This window comes from Nesoenas mayeri (genome assembly GCF_963082525.1).
Source record: "Nesoenas mayeri genome assembly, chromosome: 12".
Taxonomy (NCBI): domain Eukaryota; kingdom Metazoa; phylum Chordata; class Aves; order Columbiformes; family Columbidae; genus Nesoenas; species Nesoenas mayeri.
Window position 1 is genome coordinate 18,558,708 of NC_137547.1, and position 27,370 is coordinate 18,586,077.

At 40.4% G+C, this 27,370-nt stretch overlaps 2 protein-coding genes across 2 annotated transcripts in view; one reads left to right on the forward strand and one right to left on the reverse strand.

Moving 5' to 3' along the window:
• Positions 1–453: 453 nt before the first annotated feature.
• SS18L2 (SS18 like 2) lies at positions 454–2,071 on the forward strand. Its single transcript, XM_080352207.1, has 3 exons — positions 454–603; positions 752–828; positions 1,228–2,071. Exons 1-3 carry the CDS (start codon positions 535–537, stop codon positions 1,313–1,315), a joined length of 234 nt encoding a protein of 77 aa, XP_080208333.1. The 5' UTR covers positions 454–534; the 3' UTR covers positions 1,316–2,071.
• Positions 2,072–3,591: 1,520 nt separating this feature from the next.
• Positions 3,592–27,370, reverse strand: part of GARRE1 (granule associated Rac and RHOG effector 1) — a gene marked incomplete at its 5' end in the record, with an annotated part of 29,703 nt that continues 5,924 nt past the window's right edge. Inside the window, 12 exons of the mRNA XM_080352206.1 lie at positions 3,592–5,069; positions 5,643–5,721; positions 8,027–8,161; positions 9,304–9,469; positions 12,688–13,679; positions 14,185–14,310; positions 15,799–15,896; positions 20,292–20,450; positions 21,282–21,443; positions 21,569–21,664; positions 21,939–22,079; positions 24,459–24,665. Coding sequence (XP_080208332.1) covers positions 4,743–5,069; positions 5,643–5,721; positions 8,027–8,161; positions 9,304–9,469; positions 12,688–13,679; positions 14,185–14,310; positions 15,799–15,896; positions 20,292–20,450; positions 21,282–21,443; positions 21,569–21,664; positions 21,939–22,079; positions 24,459–24,665 — 2,688 coding nt within the window. The 3' untranslated portion in view covers positions 3,592–4,742. The remainder of the gene's footprint in view (positions 5,070–5,642; positions 5,722–8,026; positions 8,162–9,303; positions 9,470–12,687; positions 13,680–14,184; positions 14,311–15,798; positions 15,897–20,291; positions 20,451–21,281; positions 21,444–21,568; positions 21,665–21,938; positions 22,080–24,458; positions 24,666–27,370) is intronic.

The following is a 27,370-nucleotide window of genomic DNA, read 5'->3' on the forward strand; positions in this document are numbered from 1 at the left end:
CAGGTGCTGTGCTGTTGCAATACTGTACGAGGTGTCCCAGGCTTATTTAACACGATGAATTGTAAATACCAACGCCCGACGCTGTCAGGGAATGAATTTCAGTCCTTCCCGGAACGGGGGGCAGGCGGGGGTGCTCGGTTCCTTCAGTGTACCTTGCGCCACGGAACTGAGGGTGTCTCTTTTTTTATTTTAAACCAGAATAAACTGTTCAATAAAACCAGTCTTTCGGCAGTTATTCCTTGTGCCTCGCGGTGCTGGTCTCGCCTGTGCTGCTGCAGCGGGACGGACGGACGTTCCCGGGGCCGTTCGTGTCCCGCTCCCGGGCTGTTTTCCAGAGGGGGGCGGTGCCGGGGCGGTGCCCGGGCGGTGCTGCTGACCCGCCCCCCCCCCCCCCCCCCCCTCCGCCGCGGACGTGCCGGGGCGCGCGGCGGCCGCCAGCGGCTGCGTACGAGGTGAGACGTACGCGAGCCGCGCTCGGCAGCCAATCAGAGCCTGCGGTGGGCGGTGCCGCCAGTTCCAGTCAGCCCCGGCGCCATGTCGGTGGCGTTCGTGCCCGAGCGGCTGCGCGGGAAGGCGGAGGTGAACCAGGAGACGCTGCAGCGGGTGAGCGCGGGCGTGAGGGGCCGTGGTGGCGGTGGCGGCGGCACGGGTGCTCCCGGCTGGGCTGGGGCAGAGCCGGCCCCAGCGGCCTCGGCGCGGGGCGGTGGCGGCGGGCCTCGGCGGGCGGTGACGCGGCGCTCCTGTGCTCTAGCTGCTGGAGGAGAACGACCAGCTGATCCGGTGCATCGTGGAGTACCAGAGCAAGGGCCGGGCCACCGACTGCGTGCAGTAAGTGATCCCGGCTCGGGCGGCAGGCGCTGGGCCCCGGGCCGCCCGCTGCCGGCTCCTGCTCTCCGGAGCTGTTCTGACCTAAAACCAAAATGCGGTTGTGCTTCCTGAGGGGCTTCCCGAAAAATATTTACACAGATCTGTAAAGCAGAAATGGCACTGTAGGGTGCTTTGAAGGTGCTTTGTTAGAGCGCAGTTCAGGGTGGTACAGTGGGCTTTAGAGCAAAACCAGGATATGGAGGGGTTTACCTTGATTTATTTTTTAATTATTTTTAGTTTGCTATTTATTTCTTTCCCTAACGGCAAATATTGATCAGATTTTAAAAGTCACTATTAAAGTGTGAGCAGTTTGCTTGAAAAGAACACATTTCCCACATCCTGTGTTTCTTCCTCTCGTAGGTACCAGCATATTCTGCATAGAAACCTCATTTATTTAGCTACAATTGCTGATGCGACGCCACCCAGCACGCAGAAGACTGTAGACTGACTGCGCGTACCTGGACACGAGCAGTGATGCTTTAAGTGTCTGTAGAAATATTTAGTCTAGAGTCCCATTTTGAGAGCTCAGAAGGTCTTGAAAGGCAGGTAAAAAGTCATCTATACTTTCACAATAGAAACATGACTCTAGTTTTTTATATAATATTAGGCTATATTTTTTTCTCCATTACTGTGAGCAGAACTTAAGGGTGATAATTATTTTTCACGCTTCCTTTTTCCCCTGAAGAACTCCATGTAGTATAATTCTGAAAACAGCCTGGTTGTCAGGACAGCAGCACCAGAGATGCCTTTGGAGGGCTCTTGCAGTCTCATTGAAGCAGAAGCTGTTTCATGACTATGGTTGTACAATACAGGGCACACATTTAGCTAGGCAGCTTCTACCTCCAACATGACACAGTCAATCATATATTGCCAAATATAGAAGCAATAGACTGGTTTGTATCTTGTATCGTAGGAATTGTGGTTAATAAACTAAAAGCGTTCTTTGTAAGTCATAGTATATTTTGGATTAATGTGCTAATGAAGAAGCAGCTCAGTGATTTAGCAAAATAGAAATGTTAACTTCTCCAGGGAAAGATGGGACTGTTGCATAACTTGGAGCAATTAAATGCAAGGGAGAAATTGAGCCTTTATTTCAGTGAGAGAAGGCAGGGTGTTTGCCCTAGTTGTGTCAAGACTTTTCCTTTTTGCTTGAAATGCTCTGTACTGCATACTGTAAACAAGTAAATTGTATAATCAGAACGGATTCATGCGCTTCCTGGGTATTTGTTGCATTCACAGTCAGCTGTATGCTTGTGTATTCTCAGCCAGAGCGAGCACAGCCTATTATTTGCACTCAGTGCATTTCGGCAGCATGATTAACATCCACTAATAGCCTGGAGAATAGTTCATTCAGGAAGGTCAGGAGGAAGATTACTTTTTGCTCACTACCATCAAAATTATTTACTCTGTAATTGCTACAGGTGCAAGTGTTCACCTGCACTACTAGTTCCAAGACGGCACTAAAGCATCTTCTGTATCGTGTTCTTCAGTGTGATCTACTTGAAAAAGTAGCCTTAAAGATGTTTCAGACTGTAGTGTATAAAGTTCATTTTTACATAGTGAGTCAGTAACTAGGCAGTTGACGATTTTCAAACTGTTCAATAATCCCATGTTAATGAAATAAGATCTGTGTTTACAAACCCAAGTTACAGTTTAAGGTGCCGCTCATTTTCAGCAAGGTGCATATTTTAAACAGGTATGACCTATTAAATGTGTATCTTTAATAAAGCAAATAGTTTACTTTTACAGAAGCTTTAAAATACAAAATGTACAGTTCCAGTTCAGAAGCATTAGCTATTCACAAGAAGCACTGCAATAAGGGTAAGTTAACTAAGCACCAAACCCTTGCACTTGGCAGTGTAAGTGAAGTTTAATGGCAAGACTCATTTGCCAAGTGCAACAATTCTTAAAATTACCAGTGTTCAGAACAATCGGAAGCAAAGGACAGAGTAGCACCTACGTGGTCAAAATGCAGACAAACTTGGTTTTCGCAATTCACTTCTGTAGGTCCAGAAACTTGCCAGCATTTGTAATTATGAATAAACTGCAAAAACTATAGCAATGATTTTGGCACTTGTTAGAAAAAGTTCAAAACTAAGTGTTCTCATTAACTTCCATTTTGGTCTTAGTATGAATAACCAGTAAGTACAACCAAATTTAGGATTTAATATTAGATCTAAATGACAAGATGTAGGAAACTCAAAACCATTCATCAAGTTAAATAACCACTAACATTTTCAGCAGAGGGTTTTCAAAAATTATAGTAGTACAGATCATTAACAATTTACAGACAGAAGCCACACTGATTGTGCAAAGCACATTACTGTAAAAAGTCTATGTACAGCAAACAAATCTTTGTAAACATGGTAAGTATGAAGTTTCTGAAAACATGGTGACAATATCATAAATACAGGCAACATTGGCATCCTCAAACAGCACAAAAGGTAACAATCGGGCCTGCAAATAGAGCCCGTCACCATACAAACAAAAAAGGTGGATGGGTTTTAAATACCCCAATGTTTAATAGTTTTAGTGTTGTGTATACTTTTTATTTATATATATATAATGTATTTATTTTTTGGTATCTTTAGATATAGATGTACTTAGTTTGTAAAAACAAAACCAACATATGTGCTTTATCTTCATTGAAAAATTATGTAGTTAGAACTAATAACCCATTTTACTAGTAGTTAACGTATTAGAATGATATGACTTAAGAAAAATACAAAAATAAGATTAATACTGTCAAAACTCTTATACCAGAAAATATTGTGGTTTTTAGACTCTTTCAAAGATGAAATATGAAAATTTAAATAAGCTCTAACTATATAAAGAATCTTCTGTAATCTCAATTAATATACAGTGGGATAGCTATACATATATTTACCATTGTTCTTCAGTTTTTAAGCACCAGTCACTCTCCCGGATCCACTTTGGTTGGAAGGTTATTCCTAATTCCACAGGTTCACTTAATGGCACATATTGACTGCAAATAATTACTTTATCCTTTTAAAAAAAAATAATGTTCTTTTAACTAACTGCTACCCCACATTTCAGTTTAGTATCTTCTGAGCCAGCTCACAATTTTTAATCAACTGTAGCATCTGACATAAGACTTTAAATATATGCAAGTAGTCTTTTAGGCTAGACTTTCACACATGGAAGGAGCACTGTGTGGATAATGCCTTTGGCCAAATGAAGCAGTAAGAAACGGTGTGTTTATTTGAAAACCATTGTCATATTATCCACACAGATGCCATCTACTTTAAGCAGCTCAGATAAGATTTATGACACAAGGTTGAGTGGTTCTGCTTACCACAAAACTCAAATTCACAACTGTTTCTGCAACAGTTTCAGAATGAACTCACTTGTGTGGCGCACGAAGAGCTGCTGTTGCACTTCATTTAAAACCAGCTGCCCACAGGCCATTTATGGAGAATACAAAGACTTTACAGCTTGTCCATTATAAATTTAAACAGTGTTGAGCAAAGTGACTGCTATATATTTGCTTCAACATATTCAATGTGTTTCAGTAAGATGTTTAACTATAAATCTATATGAAAAATAGCTATAAAATACAGTGTTTCTTGTATGGTAGGCCTTCAGCAGTTCCTTAAAAAAAAAGTTTTGAAAGTAAAGGCAGTATACACATTTCTACATCACAGTTTCGGGCTGTTTCATGAACATCAAACAAACATATTGGCCGTATTTGCTCAGCACTGTAAATCAGAATTGAAGAGTTTGTACATCTCACCCAAACGCCCTCCATTCCATATTTAATGAGATAAACAGCATATAGCCAATACACAATTGTGAAACAAAGTATTTGTCATTTACGTTTGGCCCTGCGCTGCATTTTCCAATATGAAAAGCAATTAGTACTGATGCAGGTAGGATGGTCTGCGTTCGTGCTTTACTGGAAAAGATTTAAAGCCCTTATTCATCGGTTTGTGCTGGGACGCCTGTTGTTGCGATTGCTGCTGCTGCTGCGCGTAGGCAAAGTTGGAGGAGATTCCTGCTGCGGGAGCGCAGTCGCTGGCTGCCGCCCACACCGGGGACTGCAGGATCTGCATCGTGTCGCTCCACTGGCTGACGGGGCTGCTCATGGGATACAGAGACGTGCTCTGACCGGGGAGCGTGTTGGTGACAGAGGACGTGTGCTGCCAGGGTGCCTTCGGAGGCCAGGTTTTGGTTTTGTTATCCTGAGAAAATAGAATTAATTGGCTTGGGGTTGGTTTTGTTTTAACACCAAAACACTTCTTTTTCAAGACAATACTTAACGTGTCATCTTACGCCTCCTTAAACCATTAATTTATGTTTGAAAGCAGAACTGATGCATATATATAACACTCATAACTCTTAAAATATCTGCCTCTCGAAAAGCTATTTTATTTACTTCGACGCGTTTGCTTGACACACAGTAGCCCCACTGTAAGTCAAAATTTCTAGCAAGACAGATAATCAATCTGGTGATACTTTAGTTTTTCTCTGCACAGACAATTAAAATTGACTGTGTTGCCTCTTAGATTAACTTGAGATCTTTGGTTTTGTGATAATTTCTGCTGCAAGGGAAAAATACAAGTGATTTCCAATTTTTGTATTTAAACTCGGTAACTTTGATAAAAGCATCCCATACTGTTTGAGTGCAAATGGTCTGGGTTTTAGCTGAGTTCAGCCATCTGCAGATACAGATGCTATTCTAGTTGTTTTCCTAGTGTAAACCAGCCTGAAATGCAAACAGGAAAAATGACTAAGCAAAGCCATTTCCAGCTTACCTGACTGCGGTCATCTGCTGCAGAAAGAAGAGGTGGTGATGGCAGCGTACTAGGCTCCTGTTCGCCGCTACTGTGTTTTCTGCCCAAAAAAAGAGAGGGACATTTAGTCTGGTGGTCTTGTTTGTTGTTGCTTTTTAATGTAAATGAGTCACAAAATCTGCCACTGGCATACACGATTCTATACTTTCAGTTGGTCATGCTTGACAGCCTAGAATGCATACTGATGTATCATCTTATTTCATGTATTTTGCGCTCCATGCTGGTAAAAGCAGCAATGGAGGAAGAAATTCATGACTGAATTGTGTCCGAGGCTCGACACTGCAGTAGTTCTTTGAGCTACTGCTTCAGCAACACAAACACATTTTTGTAGAGGTGAAAGGCAGATGGGTTAGTCTTTTGCCCACTTTCAAGAAATCTGCCAAAAACTGCCTTTTTGCTTCTGTTATCTGCTCTCATTTGTTTGTGGGTTTTTGTTGGCTTGTTTTGGGTTGGTTTTAAGTGTCTTTTCTGAAATAACTTTACAAACAACACAAAAGAAACAACTGAGCAAGTTAAACACCTGGTGAAGCACAGTGACTTCTCTGAGGAAAAACGTTATACCTTGAGTTGAAATTTGCGATCTAATACCAAGTAGAAGCCCCTGACCACTTGTGCATCCTGGAAGGTTTTATTTTTCTTGGTTTTGCCTGTTTGGTTTTGATGTTGTTTGTCTGTTTTTCTTGTTTTGGTTTTTGTTTGTTTGAGGGGGGGGTCAGTGAGTTTAGATTAAAGCAGAATCTTCTATCCCTGCATCCTTCATTCAAACTAAATCCCCACGCTCCAAACATCAGGCCTCCACAGGGGAGCAATCCTTGGCGGCTCAGCTTTGGAATGCTCAACCCTTTTGCCTTGTCTTACTGTACAGCTTTAGTTATGGTATTTTGTCAGGCCCTCACTTATAGAATGTTTTTCTTTTAAAAAGTAACATAAGATAGTACTATTAGTTCTGCTTAAGCTTTTATTTAATGAAGCACACATTTTGGAGACTTCCTTCTGCTCTTTTCTTCAGAGCACTATATAAAGCACAGGCTTTTGTTCTCCTTGCTCAATGAGTCACTCCGTGATCCATCTGTAGATGTCTGGTGGCTTGGCAGATTAATTCACCTATTATAAGCTTGTGTTTTCCTTTGCTGCTTCTCTAAGAACACAAATAATTGCTTATTTTTCTACGACTGCTTATTAATTAATTTCAATTTAGCATTTATTGAAGCTCAGATCCTGTCCCCTCTGTATAAAGTCTTAGAAAACAGCTCCTCTTTTGGTCAGTTCCTTTCAACCTGCTTGCCTTAGTTTCATTATCTTCAACATCCATACTCTTCCTTTCTGGCAATGAGTGTAACACTGGCTGTCCAGGTATAATCTGAGGAAACTGGCAGCACATCCGCTGCCCCTCTCCTGTCACCAAAAAGCAGACAGACAATCTGGTATCTACGTGTATTGACTCTAAATTATTCTGTGATCTAAACAATAATAGAATATTTACCCACAGAACTATCTTATTTTATTTTAGACAGGTTTTGAAAAAATAGTTTGGGAGAATGATCTCAGATTGGAATTCGGTTGGAATTTATGCTTCATCTTGTGCATCTATTATTCTCTTAATTCTTCTCTACTATGAAATCACTGAGGTTCCAAAGATACCAGGTGTTCACCCCTTCAGAAAAGAAGAAAGTAATTGTAATTCATATTAATACTTTTAAGTAGATTGTTCATAGTTGAAAATCCTGGTTTAGTGTTTAAGTTACTAAGCTTATTTATGAATGCAATTAAGCCTTCTCTTCATAGGATCAGAAATAAAGGACCGAACAGGCATGTATTTATGACTCCTAAAAGGGGCGTGTGGGCAAGGTGACACACAAGTCTACACAACACCAGCAGCAGTATTTCTTGAGTTCCACCACGTTGTGCTAGAAGCCAGGAAATAGGAACTTGCTGGTATCAAAATGCACAGTGTTAGGGGCATGACAAAGCTGCAGTGAAGTACAGTTTAGGAAAACAAGTCGAAGATCATCTAAGGTCCCAGTAGTTTAGAAAGAAGTGTCATCCAAAATACATTATCTTGGAAAGGGGAAAAGCATCAGTTCTTTTCTTGACATGCTGAATTTCGGCTAACAACTGGCTATTTGCACAGGCGCTAGTTTGTTTGAGACGACAGGCACTAATGCAGCTCAACTAGTGTTAAAGTCAAATACACTGTACACTCAGATCCATATTATCAGTGCGGTATGTAAAGTGACATCTGTATAGCTTCATCTGATTGGCAGGAGTTTCCTTTGTGTGGCTACTCAAAATATCAAAAAAAAGAATCTTACGAAGTGGTGTGTGTTTCTGTTCATTTTGCTCACCTTCTCTGCTTTACAGCAGCTACGAGGTCTGGCCCTGAGAACATGGAGAACAAACTGTCTCCATTAGCTGAGGAGGTCTCATCACTTGAGCTGGCAGAGTCTCCTTGAGTACCAGACCAGCTATTTGTCACATCACTGTAAGACAAAAAGTTGTATTAGTCCTTGGATTTATAGTGTCTGGTCCAGACTGTATCACCTGACCCGCAAAATGACCCTGATCCTGACCTGCGAACCATTTCAGAATAACATCAGTATTTACAGAAAAAGAAGTAATTCTTAAGATATGAAGCTATGCTGAATTTTGTGACAGGTGATAGAGCACAAAGAAATTTCAATACTCAGCAGAATAAACCAGTAATACATTATTAATTAATTTCAATTTAGCATTTATTGAAGCTCAGATCCTGTCCCCTCTGTATAAAGTCTTAGAAAACAGCTCCTCTTTTGGTCAGTTCCTTTCAACCTGCTTGCCTTAGTTTCATTATCTTCAACATCCATACTCTTCCTTTCTGGCAATGCGTGTAACACTGGCTGTCCAGGTATAATCTGCATTATAATGTATAATACTTTCACTTACTCCGAGTGATCACATAAACTGCCTTGTCTGTTACAGTCACTTTATAGCTATTTTACTAAAATAATTATATAAATTATACGTGCCTCTTTTGGTCAGGAAGGAGAAAGAAATGGGTTTGGAATCACTAAGTCCTTGAATTTTTCATTGCAAAGCTGAGCTAGAACACATACTTGTCCTACTGGTTTTGAGTTAGCTTGAGAATCACAGCTATTTCATTATGGACAAATGGACAGAGCATCTTGAAACACTGCTGTTGTAATAAATAGTTATGATTTGGAAGAGATTAAGAACTACCAAGATACTTCCTGTAAGGTACATGCATTATAGTAGCAAGATTAAGTGGCTAAAATCTGGAAAGCTGAATTCCGTCAGGCACTGCAGCTTTGATACCATCACTTCATCAAAACCAGGCACTGAAAGAAAACCATGCTCAATGAATCTGTTCTAAACTCCTTATTTCCTCCGTTCAAGTCAAAGCTGGTGTACATTCCACTCTAAAGAAGACATCAAACAAACGTCAGTGCTTCGGTATCAGCGAAGTGGGTAGTGCTCAGGTTTCTCACTCTTGCCGTGATGAAGTGCAGCCTTCACAGATGCAGCAGCAACTGGAAAGCACACCCAGTATTCCCACATTCTGCCAAGTTTGAGTGTATAATTGACTTGCACACAATAAAAATATGCAGCCTGTCCAATGTCTTACCCTTCTGTGAAATACTCAGGAAAGGGCCAGGTTTTATGAGGATCGTCAGGAAGAGGCCAGTTGCCACGTGTGTTGCTTGGACGCCGGACATGCTGTGCTTGCCTCTTTTGTTGCATAGCCTGGTTCACCCCAGCAACGTAGCGAGCAAATTCTGGATCAGAGCCAACTGAATAAAAGAAACCAATAAGTCAGTTGCTGACATTCAGCTATTTCTGTTGCAGTTTTCCCCCTCATTTAATCCTTTCGGCTTGACCATACCTCACAAAAGAAGATAATTCCCTCACTGATAATAAATGCCAGACAGTTGTTGATAACTCTTATTGGAGCAGTAAAGAGCACTGAATGGGAAGTGTTTTTAAAAAGTAGATAAGCACCATCCATCCAGGGTGGATAACAATTCTGACACCTGCCCCTTGCATTCCATCAGGGAAACAGTATTTGTCACTATAATCGTATCTATACACTGAAAGGTCCACATCCCATGAGAAGACACTGACAGAATTGAAGCCTGTACATCTACCAACATCAGAGAAAAGGAACATCTCTATTATTATAGTTGATTCCAGATTGCAACATGATTTCCAGCTATGTTGTGACCCTGCTTACTTCAAGAAATCTGTATCTCAGATTGATCATAATAGAACATAACCACCCAGAAACTGCCTACCTCCTACAAAGCCTAGACAACAATTTGGAGAACGTTCTGATCCTGACCTGCAAAATAGTTCAGAATATTTCAGAAGATATTTACAGAAGAAAGCAGTAATTCTTAATAAATCTTCCATTCTTAAAGTGCTTTATGTGTCTCGGGCATCTGGCAAATGATAAGCCTGATATTAAACAGATGCAGCAAAAGCCTTAATCCAGAAGTGTTTTAAATGCCCAGCTGAGGGAAAACTTGGCAATCTGACAGGATATATGGAAAAGGTTTAGACTACGTGCACAGCAATTGCAGCAGGAAGTACAGAGGTACTGCCTTGCTGCTCTCGGCTTTTAATTAAGAGTGAAGACTGAACAGCATCCACCAAGCACGCACAGCTCAGAAAACAGTCTTTCATCTCATACCTTCCCTACATTAAATGCAGCATTCACAAGAAAAGTTTCCTCATTTCCACTTGGCACACTCAGAAAATAAGAGCTCCACAGTGTTTTGTTGGATGCAAATTAAAATGATAATGAAGAAAATAAGTTTACTTCCATACATTCATTATTCTATAAGCAGGGGACAGAGCTATCTGACAGCTGTGCGGGAACAAAACATTCCCACTAAGACTTGTTCTTTTTGAGAAGTATCTTTATGTCAATTGATGTGGGTGGAAGCCAGACAGACCTTCACATCCAAGGACAGATTCTAGACGCATTCTAAAGGTGTTGCAGGTTTTTTCCTGCGGATGGCATTGAGTGTTAAATTACTGTTACATTCAAAGCAGCAACTTGTGTTGATTTTTTCCCCTCAATGAAAACATAACAGATAAGCAGCGTTTTATCAGATGCATTTTCAACTTCATTCTTTCGCATCTGTGAAAATAATTCAAAATACCTGGAGTTATCAACACTCCTTCCACTAGTTCTTACTACAACATTCCTTCACCAAGTTCCTACAGGTGATACAAGTACTGCAAAATACATCTGTGGTAGCTATTTAAGCCTTTGACATGAAAAGCCATCCATTTTATAAAATCTTAATCAGATTTGCATCTCAAAAGATCAATATTTTTAGAGCCTGAAAACAATGTATCAAAGAAGTAATGCCATTTGTTTCAAATGACAAATGTACAAAGTCCTAAGAAACTTTGGAAATGAAAAAGCGTTTCATGTTTTGAAGCCTTCTGTACTACACTCAATAGAGCTTGAACTGAAAATTCCTACATCGCAGCTCAACCTGGCAAGTTACAGGCAGAACAGGTTTTTTTCCAATGGAAAAATCTATTTGATTGGAAGGGGGTTTTTTTGGTGTTTGGTTGTTTTTTTAAACACCAGCTCTGTGGAAAATGCAGTTTTACTCATCACTTCAACTGTAGAAACATGTATCTTAATCCACAGAGTATCTTAATCCACCATTTATCAACTTGAATGAGTCTCTTTTTCAGAGTATCACTTTCAAAGTCCATGATGTTCATCATATCAAATGGAACAAAACATGTTGCTGTCTTTAGATTGAAAGGCAAATACTACAGAAATAGAATGGATTCAAAATGCTAAAAATGCCAGTTGTTTCTATACATGCATTTTTTCCCCCTACACATGCATGTATTTGTGCTTGGTGAAAATAATTTTCTCTTTCTTTAAATGTTGTGATAATCCTTAAGTATATAAGAAAAGTATGTTTAAATAAGTCAGACTTAAAATTGTTGAGAAGCTTTTGATAACATACCTATGATGCCTATTTTTGCCTTATAAACTCCACTAATTTATCAACTAAGTTGACAAAACAACTATAAAATTATGAGTCAAATGAGCTGGTTTGTGAGCCGCCCCCGCAGTCCTAACCCACGTGCAGGCAAATGAGCATGGGGAAAGGATTCCTGCTTTGCTAAAAGCTTTCCCTGTTCTGGTGCTGCCAGCCTCCAGGCAGCCTTCAAAACCAAATACTACAAAGTTTCTGTAGCTATGTTACAGGCCAACAGAAATTATAATTACGACAGAATACATTTGTAAGTTGTTCTTAGTACTACCATCAGAAGAATTCATTAGAGACTACAATCAATTTCATAGTGTTTAGCTATTTGCTTATGGCTATAAAATGTTATCTTGCTTCATCTTCGACAAAAATCCTTCTACATTTACAGTTTATCAGTGGTTCAAACACAGCGGGCAAACCACACAGCACTTGCTCTTTAGTCTCTAATCCTTCAGCATCCAAGCTTTTCACTGCAGGCACAGCTGTAGAACAGGAACCAGTACAACTCCCATGAAATAGCACCGTAACGGAGGGGAAATGCAGGGACAGGGAAAGATGCAATCTGCCTGGATCTCCAGACTCCACAACTGGTAAAGAGCAGGAAGGATCATTTTGGGGAGAGGTAAATTACTTAAATTCAGGACTTAATGATGGTTTTAAACAATTTTACAAATTAACAAGAGGAGCAACCTCATCTCTTAAGTATCTGGTTTAGTATTTTGATGTGGTCCATATCAGACCTCCAACAACTGGGACAAGAAACAAGGAATTTGCTCGCACTCTCATTTATTAATGAAAGCTGCTTATACTTCAGTTCACCTTCTGTTAAAAAGAAGCATATATATAAATACCTGTTTGCCTTTGTAAGCACCACAGCATCTGGTAGACAGCACTAGGAAATGAGTGTTATTGCTAGCAATATCTAACAGTATTCTTTGTAAGAGGACCCTTAGGAAAAACATAATAAAGGAAAAGATACACACCTGCAGGGTCAAAAGGCAGGATTTCTCCCAACATCCCAAACACTCCATCAGTTTGGTCACGATTTGGCCATGTGTTGTTTCTAGGTCCTTGTGGTTTCTGTCCTAACATCTCTGACATCATATTGTCCATATAGCTGCTCACGAGACCCAAGCTGTACAAATCAGAGCTTAAATCTGTAAAACCAGGATTGTTCCACTGGTTTATATGAGACAATCCAGCTCCAACAGCTTGGGCTGGCTGCTGCGAAGAATTAGTCAGCCACTTGGCAGGTACGCGTTGCTGTGGTCCAATAGGTTGAAGCAAGTGCTGGTAATACTGCACTTGCTGCTGCTGCTGCTTTTGTGACTGTTGTTGCTGTGACAAGCCTTGCTGAGAAGGATGCAGTGGGGTGTGAGACACAGACTGCGGCTGCTGTTGGACTGTTCCTGATTTTTGTTCTGCTGCTGTAGAGGATGCAACAGAGTTCCTTCTTTTCACCATTGGAGAAGTCTGCTGGGATTTGCCCATGTTAAAACCAGACAAGAAATCTATAACATCCTGCATTTCTTGGTCAGTTGGCAAATTCATACCTTTGTCATCCTTGCCATCATCTAGTTTGAAGAAGTTGTCCCATCTTTCAACTAGAAATCCGTTCACCAGCTGATTATTTGTGCTCTGAATTGACTGCAGTGGATCTGTGGTCCTAGGAAAACTGCCAATGTTCAAAATGCTTTGTAACCGTGCATCTATGTTAGTGGGCATTTTAGCTTTCTCCTCTGAGTTGGAACTTATGAAGACATTTTTGGAAGGTGTATTGGGGATTGAATAACTTCCAGTATTACTTGTACTGGTACAAGAAGTTTTTTTTGTAAACCTTGAAGTCAGTTTTGAGAACGTTTTTTGCAGACCACCCGAAGATTTGCTTCCATTTCCAGATGGCATGTCAACTTGATTCCCAAAGTCTGAGATTTCACGCTGTAACTGGATCTGAATACAAGGCAAAGCTTGCTCCCTGCATCAACAAAAACACGTATATCAAACCACATAATACATAACTGAGGCTGCACTTTGGAGGAGAATGTGTATTTGGGTAATGGGTAGCAGACGAAACAAAACCAAAGATTGCAAACTTCACCAGCTACTTCTTATGGTAACAATGCAAATTATTACTAGTATTTGCAATAGCATTAACTACTTCCCGTTCCATAAGAAGTTTTAGTTGTGCTTCAAGACCTAAATGGAGACCAATTTAATAAACATCAATTATTTTTGTAAGAGAGAAACAAATACTTTTGTACACTTGGATAAGCTGCTGGTTTGTTTTTAAAAAGACTGCTGTATCTCTATATGTCCCCACAAGGTACCGATGTAGATGACCAACTTCTTGTTCACAGTTTGCCTATTGTTTTCCCCAGCTGAGGAACTGGTACTATCAAATTCCTCAGCACAGACCTTTCAACAACGATGGCTTTGCTTAACCTAGGAAAGTAGGGCATGAGGCTCAATAGGAGATGTACCTTCCTTCCTTCCACCTGTGTATGTCAAACACGGCGGTGTAGAGCACATCTACTAATCCCAAAGTCTTCTCAGGATCCAGACTCCTCTGTAGCAAAGACATTGTTGCTGGATCTTCCTTCAGACACCTGTAATTATTAATTTTAACTTAAAAAAATATATACATATATATTTTTTACATTAAACAATTTTACCATACTAGTCAGACAAGAAAAGGCCAATTGCTGCACTGTTTCTGCTCCTACAGAGGTGCAACTGATCAAGGCAGTATAATATACAAATGCCTGAGGGTTCCTCAAGACTACACCTGCAGCCCCAGTTTTTTTCTACTGTTGAACATACAGCTTATCTAAACTGTAAAATTAGGACTTATATAATGTATTTTAAAATCATGATTAACAATTAGCTCTTTAGCTGAGCAGGCATAATACAGGCACAGAGGTACGAAATAAGAAAGGCATAAAGCCCATTTCTAGAAAACAGCAAGAGCCCTCAACAAACCCGACACAAACACCAGCGTTCTCTCTGACCCCAGCCTGACAGGCTGCACATGGAAAATGATTCAGCATAGCCAGCAGTCTGCAGAGATTTTACCGAGCTGTGAAAATGCAGGATTAGTGAGTTTTCCTCATTAATGGCGCAAAATCAGGACTGAATTTGAGGTGAAAGCAGAATAACTTAAACCTAAATATTAGCACATTTTTTAAGTACTTAATGAGCCCATCCCGCAGCGGCGAATGAAGAGGCACTGTCGCGGCGTGGCAGCAGGAGGAGCTCTTCCAGAGCACACAGAGCCTGGCTCAGAGCACTCTGCCTGCCTTTAGTTCTTTCATAACAGAGCAATTTACAGAAAGGGAACAGAGAAGCGCTAGTTTACACTCTGTAGAGGAATGAAAGCTGTATTTGGGTAAGCAGACTGTATGTGTGGACTCGTACTTCTGGACACAGCACTGGTACCATTAGTGACAGGGTGTCTCACTAAGGGATCAGATGAATGAGCTGTGTTGTACTGGAGTTTGTAGCAATGAGGAGTCCAAAGTGAGGGAGAAAGGCAGTGTTCCAATTCCACATTATCGTTTCAAAAGGGAAGAAATCCTCAGCTAAAAGTGCAGGTTAATCCTAATATTCTTCCCTAGGCAGTCAACTAAACTGGTAGGAACAGCATCTCAGACCAGAGTTCTGCAGTTTAAGGCAGCACCTAAAGAACAGCTCGGTGAAGACAGAGCTAAAGCTCTCGTACTAATCTCACCTAATTCTTGGCCTTCCTGAGATAACAGCTGTGAGGACCCGCCAGGGAGGAGCAACACGAATACTGTTGGATTTTAAAAAAAACCCCACACAACTTCTCTTTTGTCATCAAGCTTTTCTTTAAAGTCTGTTTTAGTCTTGCAGCACTGCCTGTCCCGCATTGCCTCCGCCAGAGGCAGCACTAGGACACACACAGCCAACTACGCTTGTCAGGAACAATGGCATTCCAACAGTTCCACACCATGGAACTTAAGGAAGATATACCATAATTGTGTAGATTCTCTCTTTCATTTGTACTGCAATATTTTCCCCCTATATATTCCAGTCATAACTATTAGTATAATCTGCAATACAGTGTATTTATTTACCAAGTTGATGGAACTTGCACCACAATTCTGGATCCTTCTAAACTTATCTGAGGAGCATAGGCTTCTTTATTTTCAATCTGTGCTGTGTCCACAACCACCTAGCAAATAAAATGAAAATGAAAGGGAAATTATTTTAAGAATTAGTTCTAGTTATTTTGTCACTTCTGTAGTTAAATTGCAAGAGTCCCACCTCTCCGCCAAGCTGCAGGTGCAAAAAATAACCAGATAAAACAAATGAACTCACAAAATTATTATAAAGTTGATTTCTATTTTAATATCCTAAAAAAAATAAATAGTTTGATACAGTGACTTATACTTCAAGGACTTAATTCTTCTCAGTTACATACTGGAGTTATGCATTGCTATGTAGGTACCAACTGCTTTACCTAACAGCTGGTAGTTATCAATGGCTTCTTATAACAGCCCTTAACGTTTGAGAGGCTGGGCACTATTGCTACTTTAATAGCTCCCAAACACCTATTTATCAAAATGTTTTAAATATTTTAACTGCAGTGCATGGTATGATACAAACAAGTAGTATTTAGTCTAAAACTCTTCGCACAGCTCACAATTCTTAATACACACCCCCCTCCTTTTAAGTTTATAAAATCCCACACAACATTTCTCTATTCTACCTAATGGAACTGTACCATTATTCATTCCCTATATATAAAAGAGAAGAATAGCGACTGTTCAATTTGTTGAATTCTGAGCCTTCTGTAAGACACCATGAAGATATATGGAAGACTAAAGTCTTAAAAATTAACCTTCTATCATGAACTTTTCTTTTTATGGAATTGAGGAGGGATGGATTCACTTTAGCTTCATTCAAAATTTAATACCAGTGATAGTAAGTTCCATATTTGGTTGGTGCTTTCTGTTGTTGTCCAGTCCGCATGGGTTGGCCTTTTTGATCATTTCCATAATTTCCTATTTTGGTCATGCTGAACCAGCAGCTTTTTGGCAGCAGTCAGCAGTTCCTGCTTCAGTGACTAGCAGATTAGCTGTACCATCTATCCTTCAAATGGCAAAAGTCCTCGGGTATGAATAAGCCTCAGGGGAGATTACTGGCTTTTTTTCAATCATCCTACACTGGTTCTACTTCTGACCGGCTGTCTGCTACTGGTTATGAAGAAATGCAAAATAAGAATAATGCTGAGAGTCTTTCTCCCTTTAACAAAACCATCCAGTAACACCAGAACACAATTATTTCCCACCTTTTAAATATTTTAGCATAAGGCTTTAGTCTTAGCATTTGCCTGAGTTTATTCAAGCTTATAAGACATGTCTGAGCACAGTGACAAAATGCCATGCTATTATCCTCTCATGAAAATACCTCTCATTTAATATCAGGACAAATCCATTACTTGTTCCCTTGTATTTGTATGATTTTAATTTTATGTAATTTGGTAACTGCAATATTGCAATTATAATTGGGATAAGGAGAAGTGAACTCAGGAGTGATTGTTCTCAACTCCCAAGAAAACACTGTCTGCATCTCTGACCTCTAAGTCAGAGGGAAAATTCCCATTTGTGCAGACCTAGATGAGGTTCTGCTCGTGGTGCGCGGTAGTGCTCACCCTCTGGGCTTTTTGAGGCTCTTCCCCACCTCCCGTCTTCCTTTTTTTCCCTTTTAAAAAAGTTTTACACTTCTCAACATCTGGTCAGAGTTGTGGCAGCTGTGATTTCAAGGCTGCTGGGAGACCGAGCGCTTCTGCAATGCGTGGTGCTTTCTGCTACACAAGATCTACCCGCACAAAAAAGGATGGCTAGAGACTCAGTTCAGCCTTCTCTTCATGACTTTGCAGGAGGCAAATTCAAAGTTTTATTTCCACTCATCCTCTGAATTCAACTATTTTAATACACATGACTTTGATTCAAACATCAAGATTTCTTCAGCTGACCCAAATCTGAAAACACAATTCTTAATATATACGCTGAAGTAAAACCTGAAAGACGGCACTTTAACAAATTATTTCTTATGTTAAAAAACTGAAGCCTAAAATACCCAAGCAAACTGCATCACATCTTGTTGTGCTTTCCACTCTTAATTAGTTTCTTCTCAAAAGGCACATGCAAGGCAGGCTAAAGAGAGTGAGACTGTCATCTGGCATTGAAATGACACATTTACACACAATTCTGAACTAATGCAGACAGCTGAGTTTCTAAAAGCAGTAAGCCAAAGGCTACGTAATATTGTCCCATGATTCCTTTTTCTGAGTTTTACACAAAATACACTTAAAATAAACACATTCTCCCTCCCGGCCTGGTGGGTGCTTAGAGGATCACTTCCTGTGCATCACACATCTATTGTTCTTGGTTTACAGGTGTTTCCTCTCTCCTCTCCACCCAAAGAATCCTTTAAAGGGGCAAATTACAATTTCTCATCGTTGCAAGAGGCTCCACACAAGCATCCTTGAGTCTCGTAAAAATTGTGGCGCTTCATTTATAAAGAAAAATCTCAACCCTCACACCCTCTCAAGCTGTAACAAATCCAAGTGAGAATGAGTGAAAGAGAGAAGGCTCACAAGTACCTGGGCATGTGTATTATTGCTCATTACTGTGACTTTGAAGACAGAAACCTGCTACTTTCAGAATCGGAGCTTCACGCAAAAAATCTCTGGAAACACTCAGCACAAGTAATATTTCTTATATCAGCACTGTCCTTTGGGAGAATGTGTCACTAAGTTTTATGCTGACAACTCTCCAAATGTTATGATAAACCTGAAGAATGTCAGTGCTTTTAATTACCAGCAGGTCTAACTAGTTATGTCTAGACTGGCGGACACCAGGAGATTTCCAGACTCCTGAGTCCAAATGTGCCTCGGGCCGCTCCCCAAATCTCATCAGGCAGGACCTGGGTGTGCACAACACTGAAACCCCCTGGAAAGGAAAGGGTGGGAGGTGCCGCGTCCCCCAAGGCGTTCCCATTCCTCATCCAGACACGCAGGAGCCACCAGCTCCTGAGTTACACAGTCCCGTGCGGCTGCTGAGAAACACACTTTCTGGGCCTCATTTCCCGTACCTTGTGCTGACTCCCAGCATCCTGCCGTGAAGACACAATTCCACTCAACCGTATATTTTTTCCTAGTTCTTCTTGTATTTATTAATCATCAGACATATTCTTGAAAACACCTAAGTAGATCAATCCTACTGTTCCACAGCTGCTTTCTCTCCCTGCAAAGATACCACCTTCTTATATCTCCCTGTAAAATTTCCTTATACAAAGCGGTTAATGCACCACCTCCTATCCTTAAACCCTGTACCACACTGAACTAAGGACTGATAGCAGGTACACTACTGTTGTGATTTTGATTTTAGACCTTCTTTACATGAAAGGTCAGTTAAATTCCAGCATGATTTGAACCTACTTCTCTAACAGATATTTAAGGTATTATCTAATATCCAATATCTAGCACCAAAGGAATGCTAAAGTAGAAGTATCTGACAAATTCATTATTTACATTTTTTTCACTGTTGTTGGAGAACCTATCAATCGTACCAAAAAATACATGGTTTCATGCACTAGGATGGAAAGTTAAAGTCAATGAGCTGTGTGATTTGTTTGAAAAGTGTGATATTTACAAAGTCCGTACCAATATGGATCCTTTAACCAGAAATTACCATTAGTTACAAAGTCCTGATGGCTGTCATCACCTTGAATGAATCAACAAGAAGCCTTTAGCTCATTGTATGTTAAAGATGGTTCAAAGAATACTTGACAGAAACTATCAAAGGCTACGGTGTACTTTTATCCTTGCATTTCCTTCCCAAGCCATTGCATTCCTGACCCCATTTTATTTGTCCATTCAAATGAAAACTCACAGTAGCCCAAGAACCCTATGTGTCATGAATGGACACTTCATTAAATGAAGAGATTGCAGTAATTAGTTATGGGAGCACAGATGCATTTTCTTACCAGAGAGTATGTTTCAAGCACCTATTTTTAGCAACTGTTTAGATCCTGTAAAATCCATGGGGTTTGTTTCTAAAGATCACCCATGTCTACAGCAAGGTATTTAACTGCTCTGTCCGCTGTTGGAGATGTCAGGGAGCATCACTTGGTGCAGAGAACTTCTGCGTTATGCCGGGCAGGAAACGCAGCTTCCATTTAAAGCAGAGAGGAAATGAAAAAAGTGGCAGTTGTAAAGCTAATCTGAGAGAAGGGGGAAGGAGTGTTTAACTCTGTCACCTATACATTTGAAAATCTTTCTATTTCACTATGAACTACAAGTCTCACTTCTTGTGTTCTCTCTAATAATGGAGAGTACAAGTACACGGTACATTCTCCTGTTCCTATCAGCTACTGATAACATCTACGAACTTGCGTTCTATGAAGATACATTTATAAATCAACTGAGCTGCAGCTTTAAAAAAGGAGAAGCACGAAGTAAGACACTGGAAATTAATTTCCAAACTCTTTCAAAATATCTAGTTTCAGGATGGTGAAGTAGCCCTTTGTTTTTTTGCCAAGCCTATTCACAGTCACTTACCAGTCCAGCTTGGCCAAATAACAGTTGTACAGCAGTTTTGCAGGCTCCTCGCCAAGTGGAAGGGCAAACCTGATTTAGTACTTCGGTAACAGGAGAGTCATCCCGCGGTGTGAGTCCATTATGGCATCCAGCTTCCTTAATCAACTGCAGCATTGTGTGCTGAAAAAGTCATAAACGCTTTGTCATACCAAACGCGCAATTCAGAAATGCTGACACCCATGCTTCCACATCTCTTTATCATTGTTCTACACGTTTTTCAAACAACTATAATGTCTGTTACCTCTGAACAGTCTTGTATTACTAGAAGAGCTCAACTGCGGAACAGAAGGATGGAAGACCATCTCTGCTATTTGGAACAAAATACTCTTCCAAAATCATAAACAGTATTTTATCTTATATTATTGCAAAATGGTTTAATCAAAAACTACAAGAACACTGCAAATACAACAGAAAAGCAGCATTTTGAGCTGTGGGTTGTTTCAGCGCTTTCCGGAGCAAGGAACTGGGCTTATCTAAAACAGTGAAATACTTATTAAAATTGCCCAAATTACTTCTGAACGGACCTCTTTTCCATTCCTTTGTATTGAAAATACAATTAAACTTCTCTGCAATTTTAAATTCTTTTTTTAAAATTGATTGAAGTTTGTAAGAGGATACTAAAAGGAGCTTTGTTATAAAATATTTTTTCAAGTACCTCCTTTGGCACCTAACCCACCTATTTTCAAAAAGTTCATAGAAGCTTCATCACCTCCTAGACTTCTATGCTTCCCTCAGATTGGACTGAGCTTGCCCAGGTGGTTAAAACATTATCAGAGGCAGGCGTGGACCTATAACATTATCAACATCTTGTTTCCACAGGAAGTCAAGCTAAAAATACACACTTTACAATACACATTTGGCCCTGAACTTCTACTGCAGTTGTTCTCTGAATTTTAAGGAGTTCTATTTATTTTTTAACTGTGCTCCTGTGGTTAGATTCAGGGTTATTACCGTTTTCAGCTTCAGGTTTTCTGCTGCAGACTCATTGAAGGATATTCCTTTCAGAAAATGCGATCCTATCTGAACAGGTACAGTGGGCAGTTCGCACTGAATTGGCTGAGGCGGAGTCTGTCTCCTTCCCGTTTGCTGGGCTTCAGCTTCACTGCAACAGCCCTGCAATATGCAAGATCAATTAGAAGAAATGAAGGCATCAAAACAAAACCCTAAAACAAGCACATTTTTTCATAACAGTTAATTCCAAGGTGAGGATGAAAGAGAGCCGGTTTAGCAGATCCTACCTGAAGACTTGCTTCAATAGCTTTTGGGTTCAAGTGGAAGCCAGCCTTCATTGCATATTCACAATGGCCTAAACTCTCCAAAGCCACTTTGTAAGCCTGACATTAAAACAAAAAGTTGAGATAGAACAGGCATATCAGGAAGGAAGCATGCAGTCATTGCGTCTGGATACTCATTAAGAATCGTTACGTGGATTTACCCGACTCTGTCCTACGGCGTATCCACATTTAGGAGGAGTCCAATAGTATAACTCTCAAATACGCCATGGCTGCCTGTGGTACACACTTCCACAGGAATATACTCCTTCCCTATTTCAGTCCTTCGCCCACCGACCGTACCACATGCACATGAAAGCAGCAGACTTCAACTCACCTGCAAAGCGCTGTCAATTTTCACATTGAGCTCTTTGAGCTGATGCTCAGGGATTGCCACACTCTGCGAGCAGAAGAGCTGCTGAACTTCAATTCCTGCCAAACAGCCATCACAGCCTCTTTCTCGCAGGCGAGATGTGGCCTGTCATGTAAAATAAAAATCCAGGGTAAAGAGGTTCAACATTAAACCAGGTCGAGCTTAATTAAATTTAAAAAGAAAAAGAGCAAAAAATACCCCACAGAGGTTAAAACGTTATAAAGGAGATGAGAGGCAACACCTGGTGGAAAGAGTCTGGAGTAGATTATTTATTATAACTTGTTAAAACACTAGTGCTACTTTGAAAGCACAGCTCTCCCATAATTTGTATGGCATATAGGTGTTGGCCAGCAACTCAATTCAACATTGTTTGCTGTTACTATTTCAGCTCCCTCTCAGCACTGAGGATCCTGTTACGCAGGCCACATGATGACTGTGGTTACCAGAGGAGGGACTTATAACTTCAACATAAAGGGTATTACTTGCCACAGAGGATACATTTAATCATGTGCACAAACACCCGTGTGTACATAAGAAGATATATTTATAAAATTAAGGGTGATTACTGCGGTGCAGTTTGAGAAAAGCCACACAAGGCTCCGATCAACTCAGCACAACCAGAGAACAGCTTTGTGTAATACCATTTTGAAAAACAAGACATATGAAAAGCCAAACACCTGGTTTTAACGGTAAAATATTACACTACTGAGCGGGGTAAAGCAAATATAAACCTAGTCCTAACTGCATTTAAGGCCTCGGATACAGCTTATTTTTCAGTTTAGGAAGGAGTCTTGCTCTAAAGTAGGGTGTCCGAACTGTGGATTTTTCATACCGCAGCCAATGGAAAGACACATTGGTCACCTCATCCACACATACAAAATTACAGCATTTTCCAAGCGAAAAATAGTTTTGAGCCACTGACAACATATAATCTTCGACTTCATCCTGAAACAGCAGCGTATTCTGTCAGAGGCTGATTTTATATGGAAGTAATGGACTGCCACTCCACAAAGTACCATTCGGAAATACTTCAGTATGTCAAATCTCCCTTCTATCAAAATTAGTCTATCTACAATTATAAGAGAAAACCAGAGATCTTATTTATTTACAGAGCACAGATTTTTCTTACGCTATCCTAAAACCCCTCACAACTACTTCAGGTTAGTTCTCTTAGTCAATCATAAAAATTGACCAGTTTCTTCTATTGCTATTCTGGAGCTAGGGAGAATCTGTATTTTTCTCTCCATGCACGTTTAAAAAAGTATTTGTTTAGTGTAACTCTTTTATTAAACTATTTCAAAATAAAGGTTTTATTAACAGAAATAGCTGAAGTGGGTTGTTAAGGAGGTAAAAAAGAAAGTTAAAGTCCCAGATTCTGCAAACCCAAGTTGAATGTAACCACATCTTAAATAAACTTGAAAGCAATTGCAGGGCTTTTCTAGAAAATGTAACACCGTTTTAAGGAACTACGTATATTAAACACAAAATTAACTATTATTATGCAAAAGGAGTAAAGCTGTACCAGGATGAGACCTGTTAACAATTATCTGTAATACAAATCCTTATTTCAGCCAGTGAAATGAATTAATGCTGCAGTAAAAATTAGGAATAATTCCTTTGCATTCATAGTTCTAAAGGAAACTCGTTTGCTTTCGCACACCTTGCAGATGTCAGCTGATAAATGGAAACCGTGACAAGATTTCCAGTCTCAATGACTAAGATGCCTGCGTGGGCTGCCAAACCAGGCTGCAAAAGCACACGCTCCAAGTACTCCAGTGTAAGGAGACCACGCGCTCAGTGCCCGGGTCCATTCTGATCTACCAGTCTGCAGCCTTCAATAGTGCGAGGGAAAGCAGAATAGCTCATAAAGCTAATCTTGTTTGTAAAGTGCTTCCTTCAGCAAGAAGAGTAAGGATTCCACAGATAGCAAGTGTTTGCCAAAATACAAGTCCAGAGAGTGGTACATTTAAGTAATACGATTAACTTTCCAACAGTTGATGGATCAAGCAACGTGAAACTTAGCGTGACGACAAAAGTGTTCAAAGTTTCTTTCAAGACATTTTAAATATAAAATAGAATTCATGCTCAAAATTTAAGGTAAATAGACAGCTAAATTATTTTTCATCAAGATTTTGCTCTGTTTTTGCAAAGACTTGTTGTGTGGTTGGTTGGTTGGTTTTTTTTTTAATTCCCTGTCTGCCAAACCACATACAAACATTGTTAATTCATTACTAATAACAAAACATGGTTTTTACTGTTTGTCTTTATGTACAATCATATCACAAAGAAAACTTTACACAGGGCAAAGACAGCATAATAACCATAGAGGTCAAACAAATTTTAGCTTCTGACACTAACTGCGCCATGTTCCTCCCTTCAAATGTAGCATGACTTGAAAATCACAGACTTTCTTCCTTTATTAGGTCATCCAGCCTCAATTTAGGTTTCACTAAACATAACGTCACTATAGCAAGCCCTCCGTACCTCTGCTGCGCCTCTCCATGATCTTATTGCATCTTCTAGCTCATTTGTGGGGCTTAAATTTGAGGCTCCAGCCCCACTAACGTTCTTTCTCTCTTGCGCTACAGCTTCAGCAAAGCAGGAATGGGCCACCGGCTGGACCTTCTGCAGAGCTTGGGACAGGAACTGGAAGTGGACCTGCATCACGGTCAGGAAACACCGCCCGAGGACCTGCGGGAGAAAAACAAACCACCTTCAAGCAAATAGAAGATTTCACAGAAGTTCCTCCTGCCTTTTGTTCCGTGTTTGGGGTAAGGATCTAAGTTAAACTCAGATTTATTATTTGTCTTTAATTGAAATAATGCTTCAGTTCATAAGTAATACATGATATTTAACCATTTACTTAAGGTGAACATTGAGCAATTAAGGGGAGATCACACTGATCCCATGTCATTTTTACTTCCACAATCAAGTTAAGGTTGGAAGAAGGAAAAGCTTGTTAAGTTACTTAGCAATATGGAACACATGAAACGATACAAAAATGAGAGTAACATATTATCACAAGGACAAGGTCAACAGCAAAACCCATCTGTGCATAGGCATAACTGAATTTATGCTAAAAACCCCAAACCAAAAATCTGAATAATTTTAAAACATGATCATAAAAATCAGAATCAGTTTCTCTTCCAAGCAGAGAAATAACCAGCAATATGCATCAAAAACATTCTGCCACACAAGACAGTGACAACACAGTGCCATTTTTAGAATGTAACAGTGACTGCAGCACACACACAAAGTCACAGCCCTGCCACTTGCACTGTCTGACAGGAACTGCTATTGCTGGCACAAATCTTCTCTTCAGAATATTTCACTGAAGTGGGTCACGTAATACTCGCTGGGAAAGCCCCCGGAAAGGCTGGGAAGCGCAGGGCTGCCGGTCCCTGCGCGCGCTCATGGAATCATTTCGGTTGGAAGAGACCCTCAGGATCATCGAATCCAACCATAACCCAACTCTGGCATTAAACCATGTCCCTAAGATCCTCGTCTGAACACCTTCTAAACCCCTCCAGGGCTGGTGACTCCAGCACTGCCTTGGGCAGCCTGTTCCAGTGCCTGACAGCCCTTTCCATGAAGAATTCTTTCCTGATATCCAATCTAAACCTCCCCTGGCACAACTTGAGGCCATTTCCTCTTGTCCTATCGCTTGCTACTTGGGAGAAGAGACCAACACCGTCCATGCTACAACCTCCTTTCAGGTATTTGTAGACAGCGATAAGGTCACCCTTCAGCTCCTCTTCTCCAGCTGAACAGCCCCAGCTCCATCAACCGCTCAGCAGCAGCACGGGCTGCCCAGCCCTGCCAGTCCATCCCCCATGTACCTCCCTCTCATACCAACGCTAATGAGAATTGTGACTGAAGACAGACATATGCCTCAGTTACTACAACCAAAATGGAACAGGTCACAGAAACTGAGTATTTAGGTACAGCCACCACATGTAGAAGGGATCCTGAGGGACAGCCTGGGGACACAGCGGCACGAGGAGGATGCTCCGACTGCCTTCGGGCCGCGCTCTCCGAAGCAGACGGAAGCTTACAATGAAGTGTAACCAGAACACAGCAGAGAAGCCAGTATTTTCCAAATTACTGCAGAAACTATTTAAAAGCTATTCAAAGTGTTTTGTTTCTTTTACGGAGTTTGTCACACAAAGTGCTTTAAAAATGTATATTTGACTTTGATTTATTAAAAAAGACTCAACTTGAATTCCATTTTAGGAATAATTCATAAAATACACAGATAATGTACAAAGCCATTGTGCCTTGGAGCAAATAAACCGCCTGGCTCATTTTCAGCTACATTCTTCTGGAATAAAAATATTCAGACACAATGATCTTACTGGCAAGACTCTGCAGTCACACGATCAGTTATATGCATTAACTATCTACTTCAGAAGAACCAGTGGTGGCAACACTTTTTTCCATTGCATCCGGACTCCTTCTGACATTCCATTGTGGTTCGATCACTTCCTTTCTTTGTACAAGGCATAAAATCAAACATTTTTGGTACTTTGACTGACCTCTGAAAGTGGAGTTTGCCTTATTAAAAAAGGCAGTCAGCAAATGATAAAATGAATACAACTGTAACTTTCCTGGCTACAAGATTAGAAAGATTTATAAGAAAAGTCTGGGAAAGACAACTGGCAGACTGAATATTTCTGTGTATGAAGAATGCAGCTCTCAGGGGAAGAAGAAACTAGGACTCATTAGGAATTTCAAGCCGATTAAGTTTCAAAGAATATTTAAGGTACAGAGGTTGAAGTTTCCCCTGCCTGGGAATTATGCTGAAAATAAACAAATGATCTAGTTTTTAAGTGGCAGCACACAACATTCCTAGTATAATTTACAATGTCAAACAGTAACGATAAATAGTAACATCTGCTTTACTGAACTTCTATTTTGTTTGAAAAATAATCTGTTTCAGTCTTCCTCAGAAATGGATAAGAGTGGTTTTAACTGCTTAAAATCCAAATAGTGGAGGGGTTTTGCACTGTTCAACATTCCCTGCAGATGCTCAACTCACTTTGCTTTAAAGTTCACTTCTTGAGGATCTTCTTCCAAAAGAACCGAAACATCCGTAACTGTGGGAAAGAAGTACGACCACCACCAGTTCAATAAATACAGCCAGGGCTGGCCCACAATGATCCAAGTGTGTAAAGCAATACACTAAATCTCTGCTGGAAATCTGCAGAACAATGTTAGCATATGGATGCGGTTTTTTCAGTTAAAGGCACCACCTCTTGAGTTAATTTTTCCCTACTTTGCCCATGCAGAAGTGTTTGAGTCTCCCGCTTTAGACCATAATAAGAACAAACTAAAACCGAGGGACTATGTAGTAATCAAAGATGAGCTGGAATCACCACAGGGGTTAACTAGTAAGT